The sequence below is a fragment of the Cupressus sempervirens genome, chromosome 2, assembly GCF_028749045.1.
Source record: "Cupressus sempervirens isolate cs-2001-9-10 chromosome 2, ASM2874904v1, whole genome shotgun sequence".
Lineage (NCBI taxonomy): Eukaryota > Viridiplantae > Streptophyta > Pinopsida > Cupressales > Cupressaceae > Cupressus > Cupressus sempervirens.
This window is the reverse complement of record NC_143119.1, coordinates 343,797,588-343,821,128: the sequence shown is the minus strand read 5'-3', so window position 1 is coordinate 343,821,128 and position 23,541 is coordinate 343,797,588. Positions and strand designations below refer to the sequence as shown.

The following is a 23,541-nucleotide window of genomic DNA, read 5'->3' as shown; positions in this document are numbered from 1 at the left end:
GGCAAGTTATTTGTTTGATCTTTATTTGGATTTTTGCCTTCTACGTAAGAGAATGAGGGTTTCTTTCAACCCTAGCCATAGGGATGATCTTGCTGCAGATTTGGGCCTGTCTTGGATGTTTTTTCCTCAATTATTCTCCATGGTTTACCTGCTGGACACCAGTATTTGCTGGTAGCGGATTTTCCTTTTACTGAATGGCTCGAAATTGGGCTTTAACTGCGGATTAGTTGGAGTATTTGCCATTTTGATCTTCATTTGGATGCCATCATTCTCCCATTTGGGTTTTACATGAAACATGGTGATTTTTTGAGGACACCCACTGTTTTGCTGCTATTTGGAAGCAAAAACGTGGGTTTTCTTTGATGTAAGTGATTTTACTCATCTCTGTTTGGATTTCCATTGCTTCATGGGCATGAGGATAAATAACGTGCCGGCTGGTTATTTCTTTGTGTCTTTTGGAAAACAGATTTGCCCTTTTCATGGGTTCTTCTCCTTTGCTGAGCTCTGTTAGTTTGGATGCCGTATTTGCTGTTATATTTAGCTATAGATTCATAATATGCGAAACTCCATCTCGGTTGTATTTTTGGACGCCTGGAGGTAATGCTTTTTGGTTTTTTTGAAAGCTATAAAATCTGGGTGCCATGAATATCTCAGACCTGTGGTTTTCTTTGGTTTTTAGAAAATCATTCACCATGCTTTTATCATGAGGGTTTCTGCTGTAAGTGTGTTTTTTTTTTTTTCTGCTTCCACATAGAGTCTTTTGATATATGAAAGAATGGTATCTGGGATTTCTAAAAGAGAAGCAAGTGTTCCTCTGTTATTTGAATGTGGCTCCGGTTCCCTTAGAAGATGTATCTGCTCTCATGGTAAGTTTTTGCTGCTGTTATAAAATCTGGGTGCCATTTTTTCACTTTCTTTGCTTCCAGCCGTGAGTTTCATTTGCTGGGTTGTATGGAATTTATGGACTGGTTATAGACGGCTTTTTCCTAGCTTGACTTTGTGTTGTAGACACCATATTTTATTGCAAATTCTGGGGATGACTTCTTGCATCAATGGTATATTGTATATTCCTCATAATATTGGAGTTATTATCATATGCAATTTTGGGTTTTTCCTTTCCAGCCAGTTGATCCTCTCCATGTCTCAAATGTATAAAGTTTTCTTTATAATTGTTGCATCTATCATGCTGTACCATGCCCTCTAAGGTTAGCCTTACGTTCATATTGCCTTCTATTATCTGTAGCTCCAACTCCATGATTACTTGCCATAAAATTCATACAAAACTTGGATGAAGGTCCATTGGACTGATCATAACAAGTATTTTCATTTTTTATAAATGGCCCCTGTTTACTGTAGCTTAAGCAATTTCTTTCAATCTTGCTTTTGCTGGTTGTTTGTTGAGATAATAACACACCTTCACAATACATAGTTCTATCTCACACATATTGTCGTTCAAGTGAACTAATACATGACTTTCTCACATGAATATATCTCAGTCTTGTCACCTTTTAAGTGCTTTCATTTCCAGCATTACCTGATACTCATGAATGTATTTCTCTAAAATTTGTGTAATATGATGCTATTTGGAGCTGCTTGGAATGGTCTTCTCAGCTTTTACTCACATTTCTTCCTTTTTTGCACTTTTCCACCTTGTAATTGCTATATTGTTCTAAAATGACACTTTTATTACGATGATTGAAGTGAGAAACAAAGTGCTGATAACACCTCCATCAGTACCATTTCTGCATCTTCATATTACTTCTTGCTACTGCATCATATTGATTATAGGTTGTGCTTTCCTTCACCCTTGAATGTATTGCTTGCTTGTTGTCTTCATTTGGAAATGATGCTTAGATTGCTCACTCTGCTCTATAGTATGAACTTGTGCTTCTCGTGCAAGAATTAAAGTTTCTGCTCCTCTTGCTGTTTATCTCCTTTTGCTATTTATCTTCTGCTACCACATTCTTGAGTGCACATGCAATTCTTGATGTGCTTTTGTTGTTCTTACACATGTTAAAGCAAAAGGTTTCAAAACTAATATAGTTTGTTCCTTTAATGCTCTTTGATACTTTGACATTTGTAATAAAAGAAAATCACAGATAAAAGGTTTCATATTAAGACATGTTCCTTTGATATCCATGTACAATTGATTTCTATTGGAAATGTTCATTAATGGCTTTGATGCTTTCATTTTCTGTCCTATGCAATTGTTATCTTGTTTTCACTAGTCATTACAAGTAAAAGTTTTCAAATAAAAAATGAATTGTCCCTTTAATACTTTTATTTTTTGTGATTGGCTTCTCTATCTGCTAATGTATGTCTTTATTTCATTGAGATGAATAGCGTGTAGGATGATGAATGTGAGACGAAGTGAGCTATCGGCATTTCTTAGATCCATTGGATCTAACCTATTCTCTTTTGTGGATGCAAGAATTGGAAGCATGGAAAGGGTGAGGTCCAAAACGACAAAAAGATGGATGTGGATGGATGCCACTCCACCAGTCACTACGGGTAATGATTGGTGCCCATGACCTTTTTCTCCTTTTACTCCTCTTTCATGTTACTGATTTCAGTAGAGTACAGATGTATATCAGCACATAGGGACTACTCTCATAGTCAAATGTGTGGGAGAAATTTACTTTTAGCATTTTATTTCTATCATGATTTGTTCCATCATACAAACATTGTATATTATTTCAATATAAATAAAATGCTTTCCTTTAATGCATTTTTTAGTATTACTTGAAAGTAATAAGCATGTATGTTTTCCTCCATTTGAACATGTGTGAAAATTGAGCAACAGGTATCTTATCATTATCCAATGGGGAATCAACATCACAATGGGAAGCATTGGTATCTTCTTATTGATGACTTCCTGATTCAAAAATCTCAACAACTTTAGGATCTTCTACATTTCCATCATTTTTTGCAACCTTGAAAATTTGTGCAACTCCATGGAATTTTGGAACTCGAAACTTTTCTGCATCCTCAAAATTTCCTAGGATATCCAGACTTATTGCAACATCAAAATTTGCAACAATTTCACTGCTTCTGGCAATTTCAGTAGGCTGATCTATCTGCGCTAACACTTTAGATATTGCATCTTGGAAACTAACACATTCCAACTCTGAATGAATCCTTTGGAGGCAAAAATAGTTAAGAAGAAAAAGGATGTTTGGATTCTGATCTTCTCCAAGATACTTCAAATTTCTTGTTATAATATCCATAAAACCTTTCAAAACCTTATCCTTTACATGTAATTCCTTTTGAACTATTGGGGTAATGTTGGTTGGAGCCTCATAATGCATTAGAGTGTTACAAACCTACATGTCTGGATGAGTAGGATGTAATCATAGAGAGACATCATCCATTAGAGACTCTTATCTACTTTTCAAATTTTGTGTTCATATTATTGCTGCAATAAACATGTATCCCAGAGTGTCCATGCTCTTTCTCTTCATTGAATGGGAACACAACTCTTGATCATCTTCATCATTTTGTTCTCCTATAGATTTATCATGTGATTCAAACAACATTGCACTAAACTACAAAGGTTGTTCCTCCATGATTTGGGGAAGCTGATCTGAAACATCATTGTACCCCTATTCATTTTCACTTGGACTTAGGCCTGTAATACTATTATTCTCATTGTTGATGCTATCATAGGGGCCATAATTTTTGCTTTGATTTTGAGAATAATTGTTTTGGGCAACAAGCTATCTTGGATGATTTCCTTGGCTTCTTGAGGAATTCAACTTTATTTTGATGAGTTCATTGGGTAAAGGGGACATTGTCTTCTTCAGGGCCTCAAACTTATTAGCCATATTGTTCTTGAGTTTAGCAAGTGGAGAAGTCTTTTTCTCAAAGAATGCAGTCTTTTGGGGCTTGTACCCTGAATATGTAATTGTTAGCATTGGAGCAGCAATAACTTGTTGCAGTAAAGGTACTAGGTTTAAAAAGGGCATTTGATTAGGTGTAGTAGGCTTTCCTTCTAGAAATAGTGGTATGGCTGATGCATTATTCAAAATGAAGGTACAAAGTTCCCTCCACCATGGGGATCTACTTGCTTTGTGAATGTAACAACCTCTTTGAAGACCTTCTCAAGGGTATCAATGTCTTTGGGAGGGAACCTTCTTAGAAAAATAGAAGTTAATGAATCCATTGTTCCCAAATAAATCTAGATGGCAGCCTCTTGTGGGATAGTGTAAGGAAACTCCATTCTTCCATACATTCTATAGAAGCAATGTTTAAGCTATGAAATAGACTCATAGGAATCCCGCTTAGTTGAGATGAACTAATAATGTAGGATAGCTGGATCAATGTAGACTTTGAATTGTGCCTAAAACTTGCTCTCAAAAGAGTTCCAATCTCTGATTGATGCTGGTGGCAAATTGAGGTACCAATTGAATGTCGTCTCCCCCTCCTTACAAGTGATAGACCATGTCCATGTGCTGAATCTGGTTCTGATTACTGATTTCCTTGAAAATTTTAATAGAATCTTTTGTTGTCTGTGATTCTCTATAGATGAATTGTGGGCAAAACTTTTCAGGATTTTTGGGCAAGTTGTGTAATGGATCAGTTAGGTTCAATGGTGAACTTTGGGAATTGAAGAAAGCCATGGTGCATGATGATGGGAATGGGTGAATTAGATTGTAGAGTGGATGATGATGATGAAATTTACAATGTGAGTTGGTGGAGCCTAGGTGTCCTTTTATCGCTGTGAGGCTTGCAAAAATGACTGGGTTTTAGGAACTCTTGCTTGTCAGGCGAAGGCCTCAATGCTTGCTGAAAGGGAGATGGTGGGTTAGGATCTTCCAGTTTGCGCACCTGTGGGGAAGCACACTATGGATCCTAGCCCTTTTGAAAAGCGCACCTTGGTGAAAAGCGCATCTTTTGACAGGCATACCTTAGTGAAAAACACACCTTATGACTGTGAACAAACTGTTTGAACATAACTGCAAATTTTACAAAACTATCAAAGAACAATTTTGCTTTTGGGTAGAATGGTTTTTAGGCCTTCCTTTTAGCTCCACTTCTGTTGAGCAGTCGTTTGGCACGATGCTAACAACATGAATTCTCATGAATTTCTCTCCTAAAAAGATGATCAATGACCAACTCCAAGGTTCCGAATGACTATTTTTCAACCTGCTGAGTAGCTCAATTGAAGATAAATGTGAGTGTTCACAAAGAGGCCTTTGCTGCTATTTGTGAATTCTGCAAAACTTTGATGAAATGTACCCACAAAATCAATGTATTTTTTGTATTTTCAGATTTTATGATGAATGTAAATTCCATTAATGCAACTATATGAATTCCTATTTTAATCGCGTGTTCCAAAAGACAATAACAAAGATAGGGTAACAAGAAATTAAAGCAAATTAATGAAAAGGAAATTCCTAGCTAACATAAGCCAAAGTAACAACACGTCTATGAATTAAATTATCAAAAGGACTTGGTAGGGAACTAATGAAATTAGAAGCATTGCTTCATCAACTCCACTAATGCAATTGTCATGGGAACTTTAATGAAAACCAAAAGATGTTTCACGATTCATCAAATCATGCAGCCAAAGAAAGTGCGCGCATATGAGACAAAATGCTATGCATGAACAATAGTGATCCTTTCTCCAATTTGTCACAACAATGAAATTTGTTAACATAAAGCTAACAATGGAACTAAAAGATCGCACAATTATCATAACATAAAAAAACCATTAGCTCCATTACTATTCATGAATGTCAATTCATTAAAAATAACACACTTCGGCAAGATTTACTAAACTCAGAATGAGAGCATCAATAGCATTTATTATTGCATCAAAATATTTCTCTAAAATACATATTACATCCATGTATCTATAAGAAACCCTCTCCTTGTTTTGTGTTAGGAGTGAGAGCTCTTCTAATGCAAACATTATGTTAAAAACTAATAAAATAAAGCTAAATATATACAAACTGACTCTCTAAATGGTGCTAAGTAGGTTTTCACCCTTGTGTATATCATTAATGGGTGCATGAGCCTTTACATGACTAAAAACAATAAAAGAAGAAGATAAGAAGAGAGAAGCCATGCGATGATCTAGGAGTCATTGGAGCTTCAAAAAATACAAGCTCGACCTTCTCTAGGTGTTTCTAGGAGTTAAATTACTGTCAAAATGTGCTTTCAGTGCATGGCATGCTTAAAAATAGCAACTAGCTATTTAACTATCAACGCAACCGTGATTGATCAAAATTGTTGGTGCACCTTATAAAAAGTGCACATTTGTGAAAAGTGCACCTTGGTGAAATGACCAAAATTGACAGGATTTTTCTAAGTCAGTTTTCCAAAAGTGACAAAATTCTTTGAAGTCTACAATTTTCCAAATGTGACAAATTTTTTTGAAGTACACAATTTTCAATTTCCAGCATCTGAGTCTTGTTGATCTTCAACCGAAATGATGTTTGGATGGTGGAGGTGATTTCTTAAGGATTTGACAAGTCTATACTTTGCCTTCACTTCCCTGTGGAAATCATGAACTTGCCTTATGCAAAATCATCTAGCATAGAGTCCAACTCCCCTAGTGTCTCCTCGGTTTCAAAAATGTGTCTGACATCATCCTTAGAGGATATTGCTTCAAATGATGCTTGAATAATTGTACAACTATTTTCACTGAGCATAGTTGTGTTCTGGAATTGTCATAAAGAATCTCTAAGCTAGCTGCACTATAGTATTTATCCACTTCTAATACTTGGGCATGTGTTCTCTACATATCTTGGATATCTTCATACATAGATAACACGACCTTATTAAGTTATTATTGGCCTATATATTCTCAATCCAATCATCGATCTTATCTTGTTCTTCTCTTGTATAATATCTAGCAATATTTGGTATCTCTCACTTCTAAGTGCAAATCCATGAAGTGTGACTTGTTGGGCACTCCTTGTAACTTAAAAGTCATGGGTTTGAGTGTGATCTTAGCTGTTGCAAAAGACAAAGAAGCTATGGTAATCTTGGGGACCTCTGGATGTTTTGGATATGTACACTAGCGCACCTTTAGACTTAGCATACCTTCGCACTAGTGCACCTTCGTAGTAGTGCACCTTTACACTTAGTGCACCTTTGCACTAGCGCATCTTCAGACTAACCACACCTTTGCACTAGTGCACCTTTAGGGAGTTGTGCAAGGTGCTCAATTCGCTAAGGCCTTGTTTGGTAGCGAGAATTGGAGTAGAATAGGAAAAGTTATAGACTGGAATTCCTGAATTTAACGTTTGTGTGTGAAAAATAAAAGTGGAATTAGAATCCTCCTCTCCTCAATTTACCCTAAAACAGGCATAGCGGAGTTCTTAAAAATAGTTGGAATAAGAATAGTCTGATAAGTAGGAGATAATTTCCACAGCAAGTCAAATTGTGATGTGAATATCAGGATTTAACTGTGTGATTTTTGAGTCAAACTCATTGACCCATATTTCATGAGTAGTGATTCAACATGAATCCATCTCTCATGAGAATAAATGGAACACTTAGCACTCATTGGATCTAGGTGATGCTCACAGAGTGCTAAGACCTAGATCCAATGAGTGCTAAGTGTTCCATTTATTCTCATGAGAGATGGATTCATGTTGAATCACTACTCATGAAATATGGGTCAATGAATTTGACTCAAAAATCACACAGTTAAATCCTGATATTCACATCACAATTTGACTTGCTGTGGAAATTATCTCCTACTTATCAGACTATTCTTATTCCAACTATTTTTAAGAACTCCGCTATGCCTGTTTTAGGGTAAATTGAGGAGAGGAGGATTCTAATTCCACTTTTATTTTTCACACACAAACGTTAAATTCAGGAATTCCAGTCTATAACTTTTCCTATTCTACTCCAATTCTCGCTACCAAACAAGGCCTTAGCGAATTGAGCACCTTGCACAACTCCCTAAAGGTGCACTAGTGCAAAGGTGTGGTTAGTCTGAAGATGCGCTAGTGCAAAGGTGCACTAAGTGTAAAGGTGCACTACTACGAAGGTGCACTAGTGCGAAGGTATGCTAAGTCTAAAGGTGCGCTAGTGTACATATCCAAAACATCCAGAGGTCCCGGTGCTTCACCTCTGTGAGCATCACCTAGATCCAATGAGTGCTAAGTGTTCCATTTATTCTCATGAGAGATGGATTCATGTTGAATCACTACTCATGAAATATGGGTCAATGAGTTTGACTCAAAAATCACACAGTTAAATCCTGATATTCACATCACAATAAGAATAGTCTATTTTTATTCCACTTTTTAGTAAACCAAATAACATTTCCTATCGGGTCTGTGAGTTTGACTCCCACCATTTCATTTTGTCGCTGCCGGGTCCATGAGTTTAACTCCCACCATTTCATTTTGCCGCTCGATGTATTTTCTATCTGTTCTGCCGTTCGATGCAATGATCTTCCATCTGTTTTGCCGCTCGATGCAATGATCTTCCATCTGTTTTGCCGCTTGATGCAATGATCTTCCATCTATTCTGCCGCTTGATTCCATCTGTTCTAGTTGAGCATTTGAGAGAGCCAACCTTGTATGCCCTTCATAGCAGGTACCAATCTCTGCTTGATATTTTTAGGCATCTTTACCACTTTTTTTGTTGTGCCTAAGAATTGTTAATACACAAGTGTTTAATGTTAGTCTGAGCTTTTTCTATGGATTTTCTTTGCAGGGATTTCTTGTTTGCTGAAGATTTCCTCACTTTCCCCAGTTTCACCATTTTCACCGCTTTCCCCACACATTCAGTACGCATCTTCCCATTTTGTCTTAAAGCTAGTATATTTTCTTCCTCTTCAAATGTAAAGTAGACATTTTTGTTGGTGGATATTTTGTACTAGGTGTGGAGGGTTATTCATTATTTTGAAGTAACAGATGTACCCAGCATTTTAGTTTGTTTAGCATTTTAGGTTGTTTCTTCTGAGTTCTTATAAAACCCATTAACATATTTTCTTTAGCAATTAGTTGATAGATGTAGGGGAACATTAGGTCACACTATTAATAGCCATCTTACGGGATTTCATGAAAGGGAGATGGATGATAATCGATGGAGAGTTGATAGTAAGTACCATAACTTCTCCAATATAGAACAATTTTGCCATTCAACAATTTTCACTAAAGACAACCAAAAATAAATAAACACATGTTCTATGTTCTATGTAACGGTCATACTATTGTTTTTTATATTACCGTTGAAAAAGCTTGATTCCATTCCATTTATTTTTGGGCAGCTCATGTGCACAATGTGAAGTAGTGCAGATTGTTTTAGTTGTTTTTTTCCAAACTATTTTAACTGGATTGTTTTTTTTAACTATTTTTGAGTTTTGCATTTTTAGTTTTTAAGATTATTATATGCTTTTTGTATAATGCCAGTTTTTTTTCCCTGAAATCTATATTACCATTGGAAAATGGCTCCATTTCATCTCATATATTTATGGTGATTCATGTGCGAAATAGGGCAGTTTGTTTTCTTTTTGGGGTTTGTTTGTTATTCATATTTTTCCAGTTCTATTTTTTCATTTTGTCTGTGGGAAATAGGAGAATTTACTAACTTTGCCAATGGCTAGAGAAAACACTGTAAGTATATCTCCTCTGTACTTTTCCTTTTGTCTGACAATCGTTTTTTTTTGGAAACCTTATTAATCTAATTGTTTCTTACTTCATCACATTTCTTAATAGTGTTGCACTATTTTCTTTCTTGTTTGCACAGGTTAAGCTTCTCTTTTGAAGATTTTAGATTTTTAAAAAAAGGGTTTTTGTGTCCATACTTTTTTCTTTAAATAGCTTGCACAAAGTTGCTGATGACAATTCTGAGTATATACATGAATACCCATCTGAAATATGGGCCGTCAGATCCATTGGTGGCCTAAGCAAAAGACCGAGCATGTGTTCCCCTACATCTATCCCATAAGATGGCGCATGTGTGGGAATTCATTAAAATATTTTCTTTAGCAATTAAAACAGTTGTTAGAGGGTCTGAAGTAATGTTGGATTATAATAAAATTGGATGTTACTAGTAAGTGATTCTTGTTCCCCTTTCAATGGTCTACTCACAAGTCTAAGATGGATTAGCTCATGTGTAAGATGCATAGAAAATCCAGTGGCCAGCTAGCAAGCACTATTAAAATATCAGTTATTTATAGGAACCCAAAAAGGTCATAATCAATGGAGCTATTAGATCAGATTTGTATCTTTGTCATCTACCACACAATTTTATTTATTCAAATTCTTTGCAATTTAACTGTTCAGAAACTAATGAATATTCTTTGAGTTCTTATAACAGAGCAATCAATTAAATATGTACATTGTTTGGAGTTTTATTGCATCTCATTTTGTTTTACGTTTTAACATTTCTTTTTTAAATCCTCGGAATACTAGAAATCCATTGTATTAAGCCCATTGTTTGGAAGCCAAGTTCATATTAACATGATATTTGTACATTCCTAATATTATTGTGGCACAGAATTTATGTGCTCAAACATTTCACCAATAAAATCATGACAAGTTAACACATTTTCACATTTAAATTGAAATCTGGCATGATAGCACCAGAATAGAGGTTGCTTTCATCAGAGCAAACTGTCCTTCCATTCTAATTTTCATCTCATGACAAGGACTGAAAGATGTATCTAGATGTCAAATCCTGTTCAAGAGTTATATAACAATCCCCTTAACTTCGATTGTTACATCTATCTCATCTACTCTGATATTCAGAAACAAAATGTACCCATATCATGAACTCTGACATAGATTAGCAAATAAGTATCTGAGGGATGAAATCTAAAACAACAATTTCTTATACTGATTGTGAGAAGACAATTGACAAAAAAGTTACTCTCAGTAAAGTTTAAAAGTGTTAGCTACATAATCAAGTTAACAAGTTAACACAAGCTATCCAATAGTTTATTTTATTTATTTCATGATCACAAAAGTTGCTAATTTGGAGTACAAAATCTACTGCCTTTAATTAGTCAAGATATAAATCTTGATCAAGTGCTTTTGACTGAAAAAAATGGCAACCTTTTATTGTTGGAGAAAGGTACTGCATCAGAATTACAATAAGGAGCCTACTAAAAGCTCCAGTCACAAAGAGGGCTGGTAGCTCACATCTAGAGTGCGTCTTAGGTTCAACCTTTAACTGGTCCATGGAAAGTAACAACCTATTAAAGATGTTATAATAGATTTCATAGTCCAAATAGATGGATAGGTGGTCAGAAATGTAAGGCTGCTTAGGCTCACAAAACTTATATCATATAATGTATCGAAAGATTTCAGCCCAAATTGTAAGGCTGCTTAGGCTCCTGTGAACAGCCATACCATATTATCTAAGCTACGGTTGAAACCTTATTAGTTCATGGAGGTGCATTGTGTAACAATGACATCGATGCAAGTTCTATGTCCCTACATTGTTGCACATTCACTGCTGACCTTTAGTTTCATTAATATAACAGAAAGTTGTGTGTATACAAAGTTGTTTTCTAAATATAATAATAACTTTATATAACCTGTTAAAATGTATAGGGAAAGTTTATAATTTAAAGGTTAATATTCATGTTAGCAAACTGATTTTTGTTTCAGATTTCACTCTCCTCATCTTTGGTACTGATTTTTATCTAGGTCATTGATGGATCTTGCTAATGATCCAAGGATTCATGGTCTCATTGGTAGGAGGACTAGAATCATGCTTGCTCTTGTAGCTGCTCTTGTTGACCTTGCAATATCCATTGCGGCATCTACACAAGAAGCAAGAAGAGAGAGGCGTAAGCGCAGAAGAGATGAAATCCCATTTTATAAGAGTATTATTTATTCAAATGAGACTGATTGCCATGACCAGCTTCGTATGACTAGAACAACCTTCTTTCGTCTATCCACTATTCTTAGGCAGAAAGGAATCATTGGAGATTCTTGCAACATCACTTTAGAAGAACAACTAGTGATGTTCCTCCACAAACTAGGGCACAATTTGAGGAATCATAAGATTGCTCATAATTTTGGTCACTCGGGAGAGACAATTAGTGGATACTTCCACAAGGTCTTGAGGGCTATCTTAGCGTTCCATGCTGACTATATGTTTCCCGCTGAGCCAAACACTCCTCAAATTCTTGGGAAGGATCATTTTGATCCCTACTTCAAGGTACATCTCCTATTGCCATATATTTGTTATTTTGATTATTGCTCATAATAATATGTTTTCTAATGCAAATTCACAATTTGTAGGATTGTATTGGAGCAATAGATGGGACCCATAGACCAATTACTATTGATGTCGACAACCAAGCTAAATATCATGATAGAAAAGGCAACCTATCACAAAATGTTATGGGTGTGTGCTCTTTTGATTATAAGTTTCAATACATTCTTGTTGGTTGGGAAGGGTCTGCAGTAGATAGTCATGTTCTTGCTTCTGCTTTGTCTAGATCATATCCACTAGTAGTTTCCCTCGGTATGTGCAATCAACTTGTTAATGTTTAGTTCCTTTGATTTTATGAGAGACGTGTCAAGGTTATATCAATATACTTTTGGTACATTTGTGTAGGTAAATTTTATTTGGTTGATGCGGGATATCCAAATGTACCTAGATTTCTCACCCCTTATCGGTGTACATGCTACCATCTAAAGGAGTTTTACAGAGCAAATCCGATTAACTCTCCATGAGAGCTATTTAATCACTGACACTCCTCACTTTGGAATACAATAGAGCGTACATTTGGCATTCTGAAGCAATGTTTTCCTATCTTGAGGCATGCAACATTGTATCAAATCATGACACAGACTAAGATTGTCTTAGCATGTTGCATCTTGCACAACTTCATTACGATAGAGGACGGTATTCCTACAAAAGTTGAAACTAAAGAGGATGAGCGTGATGGGATAAATGTACCCATACTTGAGACATATGGGATGACTCAGTGAGATATAGATGATTGGGGAAACTTTCGAGATGAAATAGCTTGGAGGATGTGGGAAGACTATAGAGCACGGGCTTAGTTGTAGTTGGAACATTACATTTTGTTGTAGAATATATATTGGCAGATGTTTTTGATATATATACTGACACATGTGTGTTATTTCAAATGAATGAATTATATGTGACATTTTCATCATCATTATAATGTGGCTGTAAGTATATTGACCAGCGTGAGTTTGTATGATATTTGTTTCTTTGATTTGTAATTCAATGCATACGCTATTATCTTGTGACTGGTGTCTTCAGTGGAGGAAGAGTTGGTGTCAAGAATTTTGAGAGATTATAATGTATGGTGCTATATAGTCTCTAGTCACATGACTGATAGTGTTCAACAGACTTTGGCCACATAAGCTGTTTCACTTTGTATTATTTCTCACTTTTGTGTTGTATTCTATTTTTTTCCACATCTTATTTGTGTTTTGGGATATGAAAAAGTGTCTCTAGAATATAATGCATGTATATTTGAGCTAAACCTCCTCTTAGATTTGCAACTATTCTAATTTTCTATCTTATAGATCTTCAACTATTCTAATATTGTAGTACTCAAACTCTCTAAATCACTAAAATCTAATTCAAAACATTGATTGAGAAACATCTTCTACTTATTGGTTGATGAAGGGGCTTTCTAATGAATGGTTCATGAGGCACAATGCTTGGTGAAGGTATTCCAAATGGATTGCAAGCATAGTGGGTGTAACCATGGAGGAAATTGATTTGTAGTTAGGCGTGCGTAGTACTGGGATGGGTGACCTCCTAGGAAGTTTGGTGCTTCACCTAGATCTAATGAGTGTTAAGTGTTCCATTTATTCTCATGAGAGATAGATTCATGTGTGAATCACCATTAACTACACAGTTAAATCTTGATATATCATAAATATTAATCTCATTAATGACTTTGAATATCTAATTGATGTACAAATGTCATGGTAGTTGTACCATTGTTGAGGTATGGGAAATACTGTGGGATATTTTACGGTGGGTGCCCTGGAGAAGCTCCATGTGATGGGCTTGACAGCTGTTGTATGACTCACGATCATTGCATTTGAGATTCAAGCTATCTCAGGAGCATTGTAATGCAACGAATTGAAACAAAACAGAAAGAAAAATGTTGAAAGTAACTGTTTATCCCACATTAAAGAGGGAAGTATTAAAGGGGGGAGTCAAATCAAACTAATAGGAATAGTTAATTATCAAGCAGGTTTGCAATTATTTTAAAAATAAATAAATAATGCAAATAATACCAAAACTACTAGTCTCAGGTATACACAAATTTGCTAGTCTCAAGAGCATTGTAATGCAACAAATTGAAACAACATAGTACTCAATTTTCCCAATTGTTATTTAAATGCAATCTTCCATTGCAAAGGTGCATAATTCAAATAGAGAGGTGCATAATGTTTTGTTATTCATTAATGCAATTTTCCATTGCAAAGGTGCATAATTCAAATAGAGAGGTGCATAATGTTTAGCCAAAGCATAGAAAGATTGATTAAATATTCTCTTTCCCTTCTATTTTTGCTAAAATCTCCTCTAAATTATTGTAAGAAGATCCATCTTTCTTGACTGCAATTTGAGAATGCTTGTAAATGTGCTCTCTTTATCCACTGGTTGGGAGGAACCAAAAAATATGTTACATGTCTTTTTTAATCTAATCCCAGGAGGAGATCCCTTTAATACTTACTTGGATAGAGGATCTCTTTTTATCTATATGGGTCTATAAGATATTAATACATTTCAGCTCCTTAGTAGTCTTCTTCTGCAATATTTTTCATTAGTGATTGGTTAGATCGACTTCTCCCATTGATACTACCAATTGGGTATTTTGGGCTTATGCTTCTAGTTTACTGTATGTTTATATTTCTACAAGATGCTATATAGGGATTCCATTTTATTGAAAGCATTGTAAATTGAAAAAAAAAAAGAGAAAAAGGAGTTTTTAACCTTGTCTTAGTGAACAGCAACAATAAGACTTCTACCCCTAAACAAATATAGTATTCGTATAATCTACCGCTTGTAGAAAAATGCTTCAAAGACTAGAGAGAAACTATTCATCATAGAGGTTGAATTGGAATAGATGTTCTAGATTGATCTTCCAAGATAATGCCATGACCTTTGCTTCGATTTTATGTGACCTCTAGCCTACAACAAAAGCATTTACATGTTTATTGATGTCAATCCAACTGTATCCAAGTGTCTTTTTTATGCCCCAGTCACTCATCATTTTCCGTATCCTCTCAATCTCACTCAACTTGCCAGTTGCAGCATAGATGTTCATAAGAAGCACATAAGGTGCTGCATTTTGAGGCTCCAATTCAATTATTTGTCTTGCCACATATTCTCCTAAATCCGCACTATTATGTATCTTGCAAGCACCCATCAAACTATTCCAGATGGCACCATTGGGTTTTACTGGAATTCTATAGATGAAATCAATTGCTTCATCCAATCGGCCAGCGCACCCAAGGAGGTCAAACATACATCTATAGTGTTCCATAGTAGGGCTGATGTTATAATACGCCCTCATGCAATCGAAGTATTTATAGCCCTCACTCACTAAACTTGCATGGCTGCACGTAGACAAAATATTGAAAAAGGTGATATGATCTAGTGTCATACCAGAAAATTTCATTTGTTCAAAGAGTTCAAGAGCTTTCTTGCCATAGCTGTGCATTGCAAACCCTGTAATTATCGATGTCCAAGAGATTGGATCTCTTAGATGCATTCCTTCAAATATTTCATTTGCCTTCTGAATGTCACCACATTTTGCATACATAGATATCAAGGCATTACCCACAAGAACATCTGATTGAAATCCACTTCTTATTATATTTTCATGGATTTTCCTCCCATGTCCTAGAGCTGCCAGTTTTGCATAGGCAGGTAGCACAGTAGAAAAGGTTATCGAGTTTGAATTATATGTGACATTTTCATCATCATTATAATGTGGCTATAAGTATATATAATAGATTTCTAAATCTGATCATATGAATCTTTTATCATCACCGTTTGCTATTAGGTAAAGTTGAAGTGATTCTTACTCAAACTAACTCTAAATCCATCTTCCCCCAATTGTTATGATGTACAAGTCCAAGTTAATAAACATACAGATGATTTCCTCACTCCATCTACCATGCCTAGGCTTGTTAAAGAAGGTTAATGAGTAAGTTCGGTCTTACAGAGCTGAGGTCGATTATAATAATGATGTAACGCCCCGCCAAGGGATCCAAAAGAATTAACCTAAAGTTACTAAGTTTGCTAAACATTTTTTTTTAAAGTAAGAAAGTACAACATACACATCAACACATAGTAATGGAAGCAATAACATGTAATCATCATCAACCATACATAACAGGTTACATTCCTTAAGGATCCCAAGACGTTGAGTCACATTTAAATTTGATCTAAAACTAAGTCTAACAACTACCACATCCACATGAAAGAATAATCAGAGAGTCCAATGTCCATATAATATACATTTGTTCTGAATGCCATTTGGCAGATTAATTTGGAATGCTCAATCTCCACTGTACATGTCACAGGGTATGAAAGGCTTAAAAGAATATACATATGTAAAAATTGAAATGCATCAACCTCCACGAATCCATGATACAAAGTACAATAAAAATAAATGAAACCATTCACCATACATGATACATCCATACATCCATAATGATAAAACATCCATCATAAAATCTAACCATCCACCATAATAATCCATGAACAAAATGAAGGTAAATGCCACCCAAGAAAGCTCCAGCCATGGTGACCATGGACAGATATCAATGGTAAGAGTAAAAAGCACTACCACCTGACCGCGTGGAACCTAAATGGCCCACTCCCACTGCGCTGAGGAGATAGTCTTAAGTCCCAAATATGATATCAAAACACAAAACACAAGTACTCTCTAAGTCTGGAAAATCCTAAAAGTACACTAACTCAAAGGTTCCAACATAGATAGACATCTAGACCCAGAGGCACACAAGACACGTAGGAAACCTGCTATGCAAGCGGGAAAGTGTTATCACAGAAGTCACGTTGGAAGTTACCCGAGCAATCCCTTAGGAATCCTGGGTCCCTTGTGATTTTGCGGCCACTAGTATCCTCTCGTACTGACGAGGCATACTGCGGAATGCAAGGTCGTAATCAAGCGTTCTCTCTACCCCATCCTAGTCTGTACTAGCACTCAAGGCCTGGGAGAGAACATACAGTTATCTTATTAGGTTCATTTAAGCCAGTATTTAGGTGAGATGTTTTCACTTATTAAAACAAACAACTTACAATGAGTCATGCCCAGAGCCACTTCGGGTCTCCCGTCCCTCATTGCAAGCCACTTCCCGACACTACACATAGATAACCTACCCTAGGCTCATGACAACACAAATCAAAGAATCATAATAAAATCACCTCAGTCCTATACAAGCGACTAAAAACATCATAAATATAATCCACAATAATCACATCAGTTCTCCACGAGCAACTGATAAGCATCAAATAGTAATCATGATGATCACAACAGTTCTCTATCAGCAATTGAAGGCATCCATGATAAATCACAATATCCAAAGGTTCTCCAACAAGCAACCAGAAAGTATCCCAATAATAAATCACAATACTGATCGAAGACTCCAAAATGGTCAAGTCACACATGTCACAACATGACATCATCAAGAGCATAGCAATAACACTTCAGTCCCATCAAGGCGACTGAAAAGCAACCCAAGTACAACTGATCGATGACTCAAAAATGGTTAAGTCAGGTAACTCAAATACATACACCATCAGCTTCTCACAAAGAAACTGGAAGGCAATAACAAATAGTAAATACAATATGTCATAGAGCATACTAATCACATTACCATGGTTGAGTTAAGAAAGATCGAGACCAAAACATCATAACATCACAATCACATAACCCTCGAGCCTCTGGTAACAACCTAAACTGGTCAACACTCTAGAACCACCCAAAAACTCCCAAAGCATAGATAGTACAAACTAAATAGTACAGTTCAAAGTCTAAATTTGATTTGAAAGCATACAGTTGAATTAAAGGTAAGGTTCCAGTTTCCAGTTAAATGTATGTTCCAAGTAAATAAGTCTCGTAGTTCACCCTTTCAATTTACCCATTCTTCTTTTTAAATAACATATAAATTTACCCCATTTATATTTAAAGTCAATTAAATCAAATTTAATAAGACTAATTATTAGTTATTTATAAAATAACTAGATGATTAACATTTAATTAATCATTATAATTTAAATCTTTTAGTAAATTTAATTATAACCTACAACAATATTAATATTTTATTTAAAAATATTACATTTATCATTAATATAATAAATTATAAAATATTAATGAAATTTGATAATGAAGTTAATAATAAATAATATCATAAGTTTAATTTAATTTTTAAAAAAATATATTAAAAGTAATTACAAATTATAATATTAAAATTATCCACCATTTAAAAAAAACGAATTTCCAAATGGCATAGACTAAGTTTGTTTTTATTAAAACATAACACAAAGCGATTTATTAATCGCTGCGGCAGTATGTAATACTGCCAGCCTGCTGTCGCAGGGTACTACTGCGTCAGTAGTACCTGCTGTCGCAGCAGTACTGCTACCACAACAATACATACTGAGACACGCGGCGACGTACAGATGGGTAGGGGTGTGGGTCAACGACCCCCCCCATATTAATATATATATTTTATTTTTATTTTTCCTTTTAATAACACTATATTATATGTTAGAAACAATTTCATTTTAAGAAAAATGATTCACTTAGTTTATAAAATTTATAAATATTTTAAAATTATAAAACAATTTCTTGAATATAAATCTATTTGTTTTGTTTCATTTATTATTATTATTATTATTATTTTAAAAAGAAATTGATTTCATCTATAATCTGATGGAGAAAATATTATCAACCCTTCAAATTTAGAATTTCATTCTTAGATTCTACCCTTTTCCGATTAAATCCTATGTTCTTTGATTTAGAAACTCAGGATTTTTCTGATCTCTTTTCTAATCCCTACGTATACAAAAGATTAATTAACAAGCATCTGTTAATTTTCAATATTGGAATGTTTAAACTTTCATCACAGAGAATCTACAGGCACGAAGAAGACAAGAAGTAGGAAAAATGCGTAATTAATCAGTGATCATAAGACCCTACCTGATCCTGATGCTAATACAAAATCTCTGAAAATTGTGAGAGAATTCGCTCTTCTTCAATATCTTTCCTCTGAAAATCTTTCCTAAAATTCTCCTTCTGAAATTTGCTTATAAAAGTTTTTTCCAAAAATCCTGTCTCCCCCAAATTCTTTCCCAAATTCACGCGCCCTTAAAAATGAACCCCCAAAGTTGTGATAAGGAGTTTTCTCCTCCAATCGAGGCACTAATTGTGCGTTCACCCGAGAGGACTTCATGCTCAACTGGGTTAACTCTAAAATTAACTTGTATTAATCTTTGCTTTATCATTTAATGCACCTTAAGAATTATTAAATAACTTTATTTAATATTCCACTTGATTTCTATTTTAATCTTTATTACTTTTAATCCCATGCGCACTTTATGAAATTAAAATAACATTATTATTTCCACTTATTTTATCTTTTAATTTAATTTCTTTTATTTTAACCTCATGCATACATCATGAGGACTAGAAACTTTTTAATAATTTAATATCTTTTCCACTTTAATTTTATTTTAAAAACTTTAATTGATAAAATATTTAATTAACTTAAATAACAATAATACTTAGCATTTATTTAAAAATGAACTCTAAATATATTATTATTAAATTAAATAAATATTATCACGTTCTAAATTTATCCTTGAACTTTAATCTCCAAATTTAATTCTTTTTATTTAATTAATTTCTCAATTAATTAAATATAATTAAATATTAAAATGTTATAATGATTTTCCATTAAATTAAATCGTTAATTAATCTTTTAATTAGACTTAATTAATAGAAAATACACCAAAGACTCATAAAGACAACATACGAAAACCCATCATAGCAAAACACATACTAAATCAATAAAGGGTTATAATCATGAAATTACATCATTTGATGCATTCGGAGGGTACTTAACTCAAATACTTGTCCTAATTATGAATTACGACAATTGGCTAGAGGGTTTAGGATTTGGACTTAAGAGTTTATCTCCCCTCTCTTACCATTGAGATAATGCGATAGGGTACGCTCATCCTAGCAATTCAGGGAAGTCGATGCCCGGTACCTGCAACCTGCATAAAATTCACACATGTACAGACACAATATTCTAAGCTAAGTAGACAATGGCAGGAAGTGGTGCATCGTGTAGATCTCGACTAGCAGGTGACTACGACTCCCTTCCTTAACCACATCAGAAACACCATACATAAAGAAAATAAACACGCACACCATACACATGCAGTATGGGGTAAGTATCCATAAGAAAGCACATGTGATAATAAACCATCTAACTAATCATCATCGATAACTGAAAACACTGAATAATCATCATGCATGCATGAAATACAGAGTACCAAGTAATCTCATTATATAATAAACTGAATGTAAAACAATATCTGATAATCTGAATGTGATGCTACTAAACATCAAGTATAAAACTGGCCTAAAAGAGTTTGGCAATTAAAACAAAATGTGAACTAGGGGCAGGCGCTACAAATGAAATCTCTTATACTACTAATATAATAATTTCTATTTGGGAGATAAGCAGGTATTTGGAATCTTCAAGAATTCCATCACCTAGATACACAAAACCAGTGTTGAACTTCATGACCATATGGTTTTTCTTTCCCCGTTAAATGTGGAATTACTGACAACTACATGTTGTATAGAATGCTAACATAGTTTAGTTTTTGCCTTAAATTAGAAAGGAAACTTGTATCATGTCTTTTTGGTAAGCTGTAATTGTAACATTCTAGGGGATGCCAAAATTTAGGACTTTCTACCTTATTTTTTCACTTTGCATACATGTTGATAAGTTTAATGTGAAGAGTTTTGGATATATTACATGTAAATTGACTCTTGTTGAGGAATGGGCACATTTGTATATAGACTATCGACATACCTCATTATAATTGCAATGCCAAGTGATGTTATTTTTATTATTTTTCAAATCACTAACGTGTTCGTAAGATTACACATCAACACAAGTATTTTTTACCCATTTTTGTTATCTTCCTTAGCATGGATCAAGAAGCACAAGTCAGCAATGCACCTTCTATGAATAGGGTGCTATCGACTAGGGATATGGAGCACAAATTCCTTCAGTTGCTTCAAGAGCAAGTACAACTAGGTCGAAAAGGTGAAGGTGGTTTCAAAAAGGAAGCTTGGACTACCATTGAGAGGCAGTTCAATGATGAGCTGAAGCAAAATCTGACCAAGGATAATTTGAAGAATAAATTAAAAACATGGAAAGCGGGATTTAGAGTAATGAAAGATTTAAGAAATACAAGTGGCTTTGCTTGGAATGAAGGTACACAGTGTGTGGATGCTGAAGACAGTGTTTGGAATGAGTTGTTGAAGGTAAAATGGTATTTAATATTCATTTTGTTTAAGTAAAACTTTATATTTGTGAATTTAGTATTGAAAGACGACTAACTATTTCAATTGTTTCCCAATTTGCAAAGGAAATAATTAAAAAACGAAAAAGTGTATAAAAGGCAGCCATTCCAATACTATAATGAGTTAGCCATCATTGTGGGAAATGACATGGCAGAAGGTACTACAGCTGCCACAGCTCAAGAGACGGAGGAAGGGAACATTATGGATGAGGCCATCGATCTTGATAACGTTGGGGATTTTAGTATACTAGTTGATGCTGATAGTCATTTGGATGAAAACTTTGCTCAATCCAACCAATCAACTACAAGTGGTAGTCAGAGAATATCACCATCTTCATCAAGGAAGGGAAAGAGAAAGAAGGCGAGCATGGCTGGTTCAATGGATACCATTTGTCAAGCCATGAATAGGATCCACGAGGGCATGTTAAATGTCATGCCCATAATTGTACAAGGAAAAAAAAACACAACAATTTTTTTTGAAATGTTAATGTTATAATTTAGTCGAAAGACTTGATATTAAATTTGAATGGGTTTAAACTCAATCAGGTTGTGGTTATACTTGAATGGTACACAGTTATAATTGAATGTGTATAGGTTGCATTCTAGGGTTACAGGTTGCATCAAGGATTCAGACATTGCTGAGTGTTTTGAATTTTCGAATAGATAAGAAATATCTAGTCTATACTTTAACTTGAGATGGTAAAGTTTGCAGATGGAATGAAGATCGCTCCACTCGAAATCTGGAATCAAGTTTTCCATACCGGGTTGCTTGGTTGTCAATAATGTTTGCAATACTACATTAAAATGATATTTAGTTATCATTATTACTTATTTGGTTATAATTTAAGGTTATTTATTTATTAACTTGTCTAATTTTAGGTTACAAATTAGGTGTTGAAAATTAATTTCTTTATTCATTAATTTATCCCTCAGTAGTGTCAACCCCCAAATACAAGGGTGAAATAATACATTTGATTGATTTGAATTAAAAATACACTTCACAAAAGATATAAATAATTAAGGCTAACATTACTACTAATGTTTTTATTTGTTTATTTAATTTAAGGGAAAATTAATAACTTCCACTAATATAATGTATTTGTAAACATCCTATTAAGCAACATAATCTATTAATTTATTACCCCTTGATTTCACTTACCTTTATCAATCTCATTTATATATTATATCCAAATTTTATTTAAATTGCTAACATTATTATTATTTAATATTAAATTAAAACTACTATATTTGAAATTATTGTGCAAATAATAATCAGATCAAATTATTGTCTAATCCTATATTTTCTTACTATAACACATATCTTCATCTACCATAGCTAATAACAATAACAAGCAAATAATTAAGTGACATAAACAAATCTAAAGTTAAATTTTCCTATTTACTTAACTTCCTATGCTACCCTTAACAAATGTTAATCCAAGCAATAAACATTACATTTCCCAAAAATAATCTTACTAAAACTATTCTAGACTTAACATCTTCTACACTTAATATATTACTCAAACCCCTTTTACAAAATATCCTAAGTCCACTAACTAACTAATTCTGTCCTATTAACACATCTAACTTTACATCCTATATCATATTTATTACAAACTATAATTTCCTATACCATACTAATCCTAATATCCTTAAACTTATTAAATATAACTATATATATATATATTCCCCCTTGACATAATATCCTAATACTAACCTTTAATCTAAACCCCACCTAAATTACAATCATTTCCCTAAATGCATAAAGCTAGGGGTCCTATCACCCATGATTAAAATGCTGCAAGCTGTCATATCACACAATCCAATGCCAACTACCCCTCCCTCACATCCAAGCGCAAGTTCCTCCTAGGCGACTTGGATATGGAAAGATTTTGTTTGCATAACAAAGCACAAATAAACTCATTTAAATCCTACCATGTTGACTTCTGCCATGTTGAGGCCTGGGTATGAATGGAGGTA

General features: G+C 34.3%; 1 protein-coding gene across 4 annotated transcripts in view; it reads left to right on the top strand.

Annotated features, from left to right (window-relative positions):
• The window catches only part of LOC149572529 (uncharacterized), an 87,843-nt gene extending 65,524 nt beyond the window's left edge, over window positions 1-22,319 (top strand). The window contains exons 3-6 of one of the 4 annotated variants that reach the window (XM_089813647.1): window positions 2,344-2,511; window positions 8,683-8,755; window positions 21,184-21,523; window positions 21,628-22,319. In XM_089813647.1, the coding sequence (XP_089669773.1) occupies window positions 2,344-2,511; window positions 8,683-8,755; window positions 21,184-21,523; window positions 21,628-21,657 (611 nt within the window). In that variant the 3' untranslated portion in view covers window positions 21,658-22,319. Of the gene's footprint in view, window positions 1-2,343; window positions 2,512-8,682; window positions 8,756-11,624; window positions 12,142-12,224; window positions 12,331-12,543; window positions 13,121-21,183; window positions 21,524-21,627 lie in introns of those variants that run through there. The other 3 variants (XM_089813648.1, XM_089813645.1, XM_089813646.1) reach the window with 3 other exon arrangements.
• The last annotated feature ends 1,222 nt before the right edge of the window (window positions 22,320-23,541 follow it).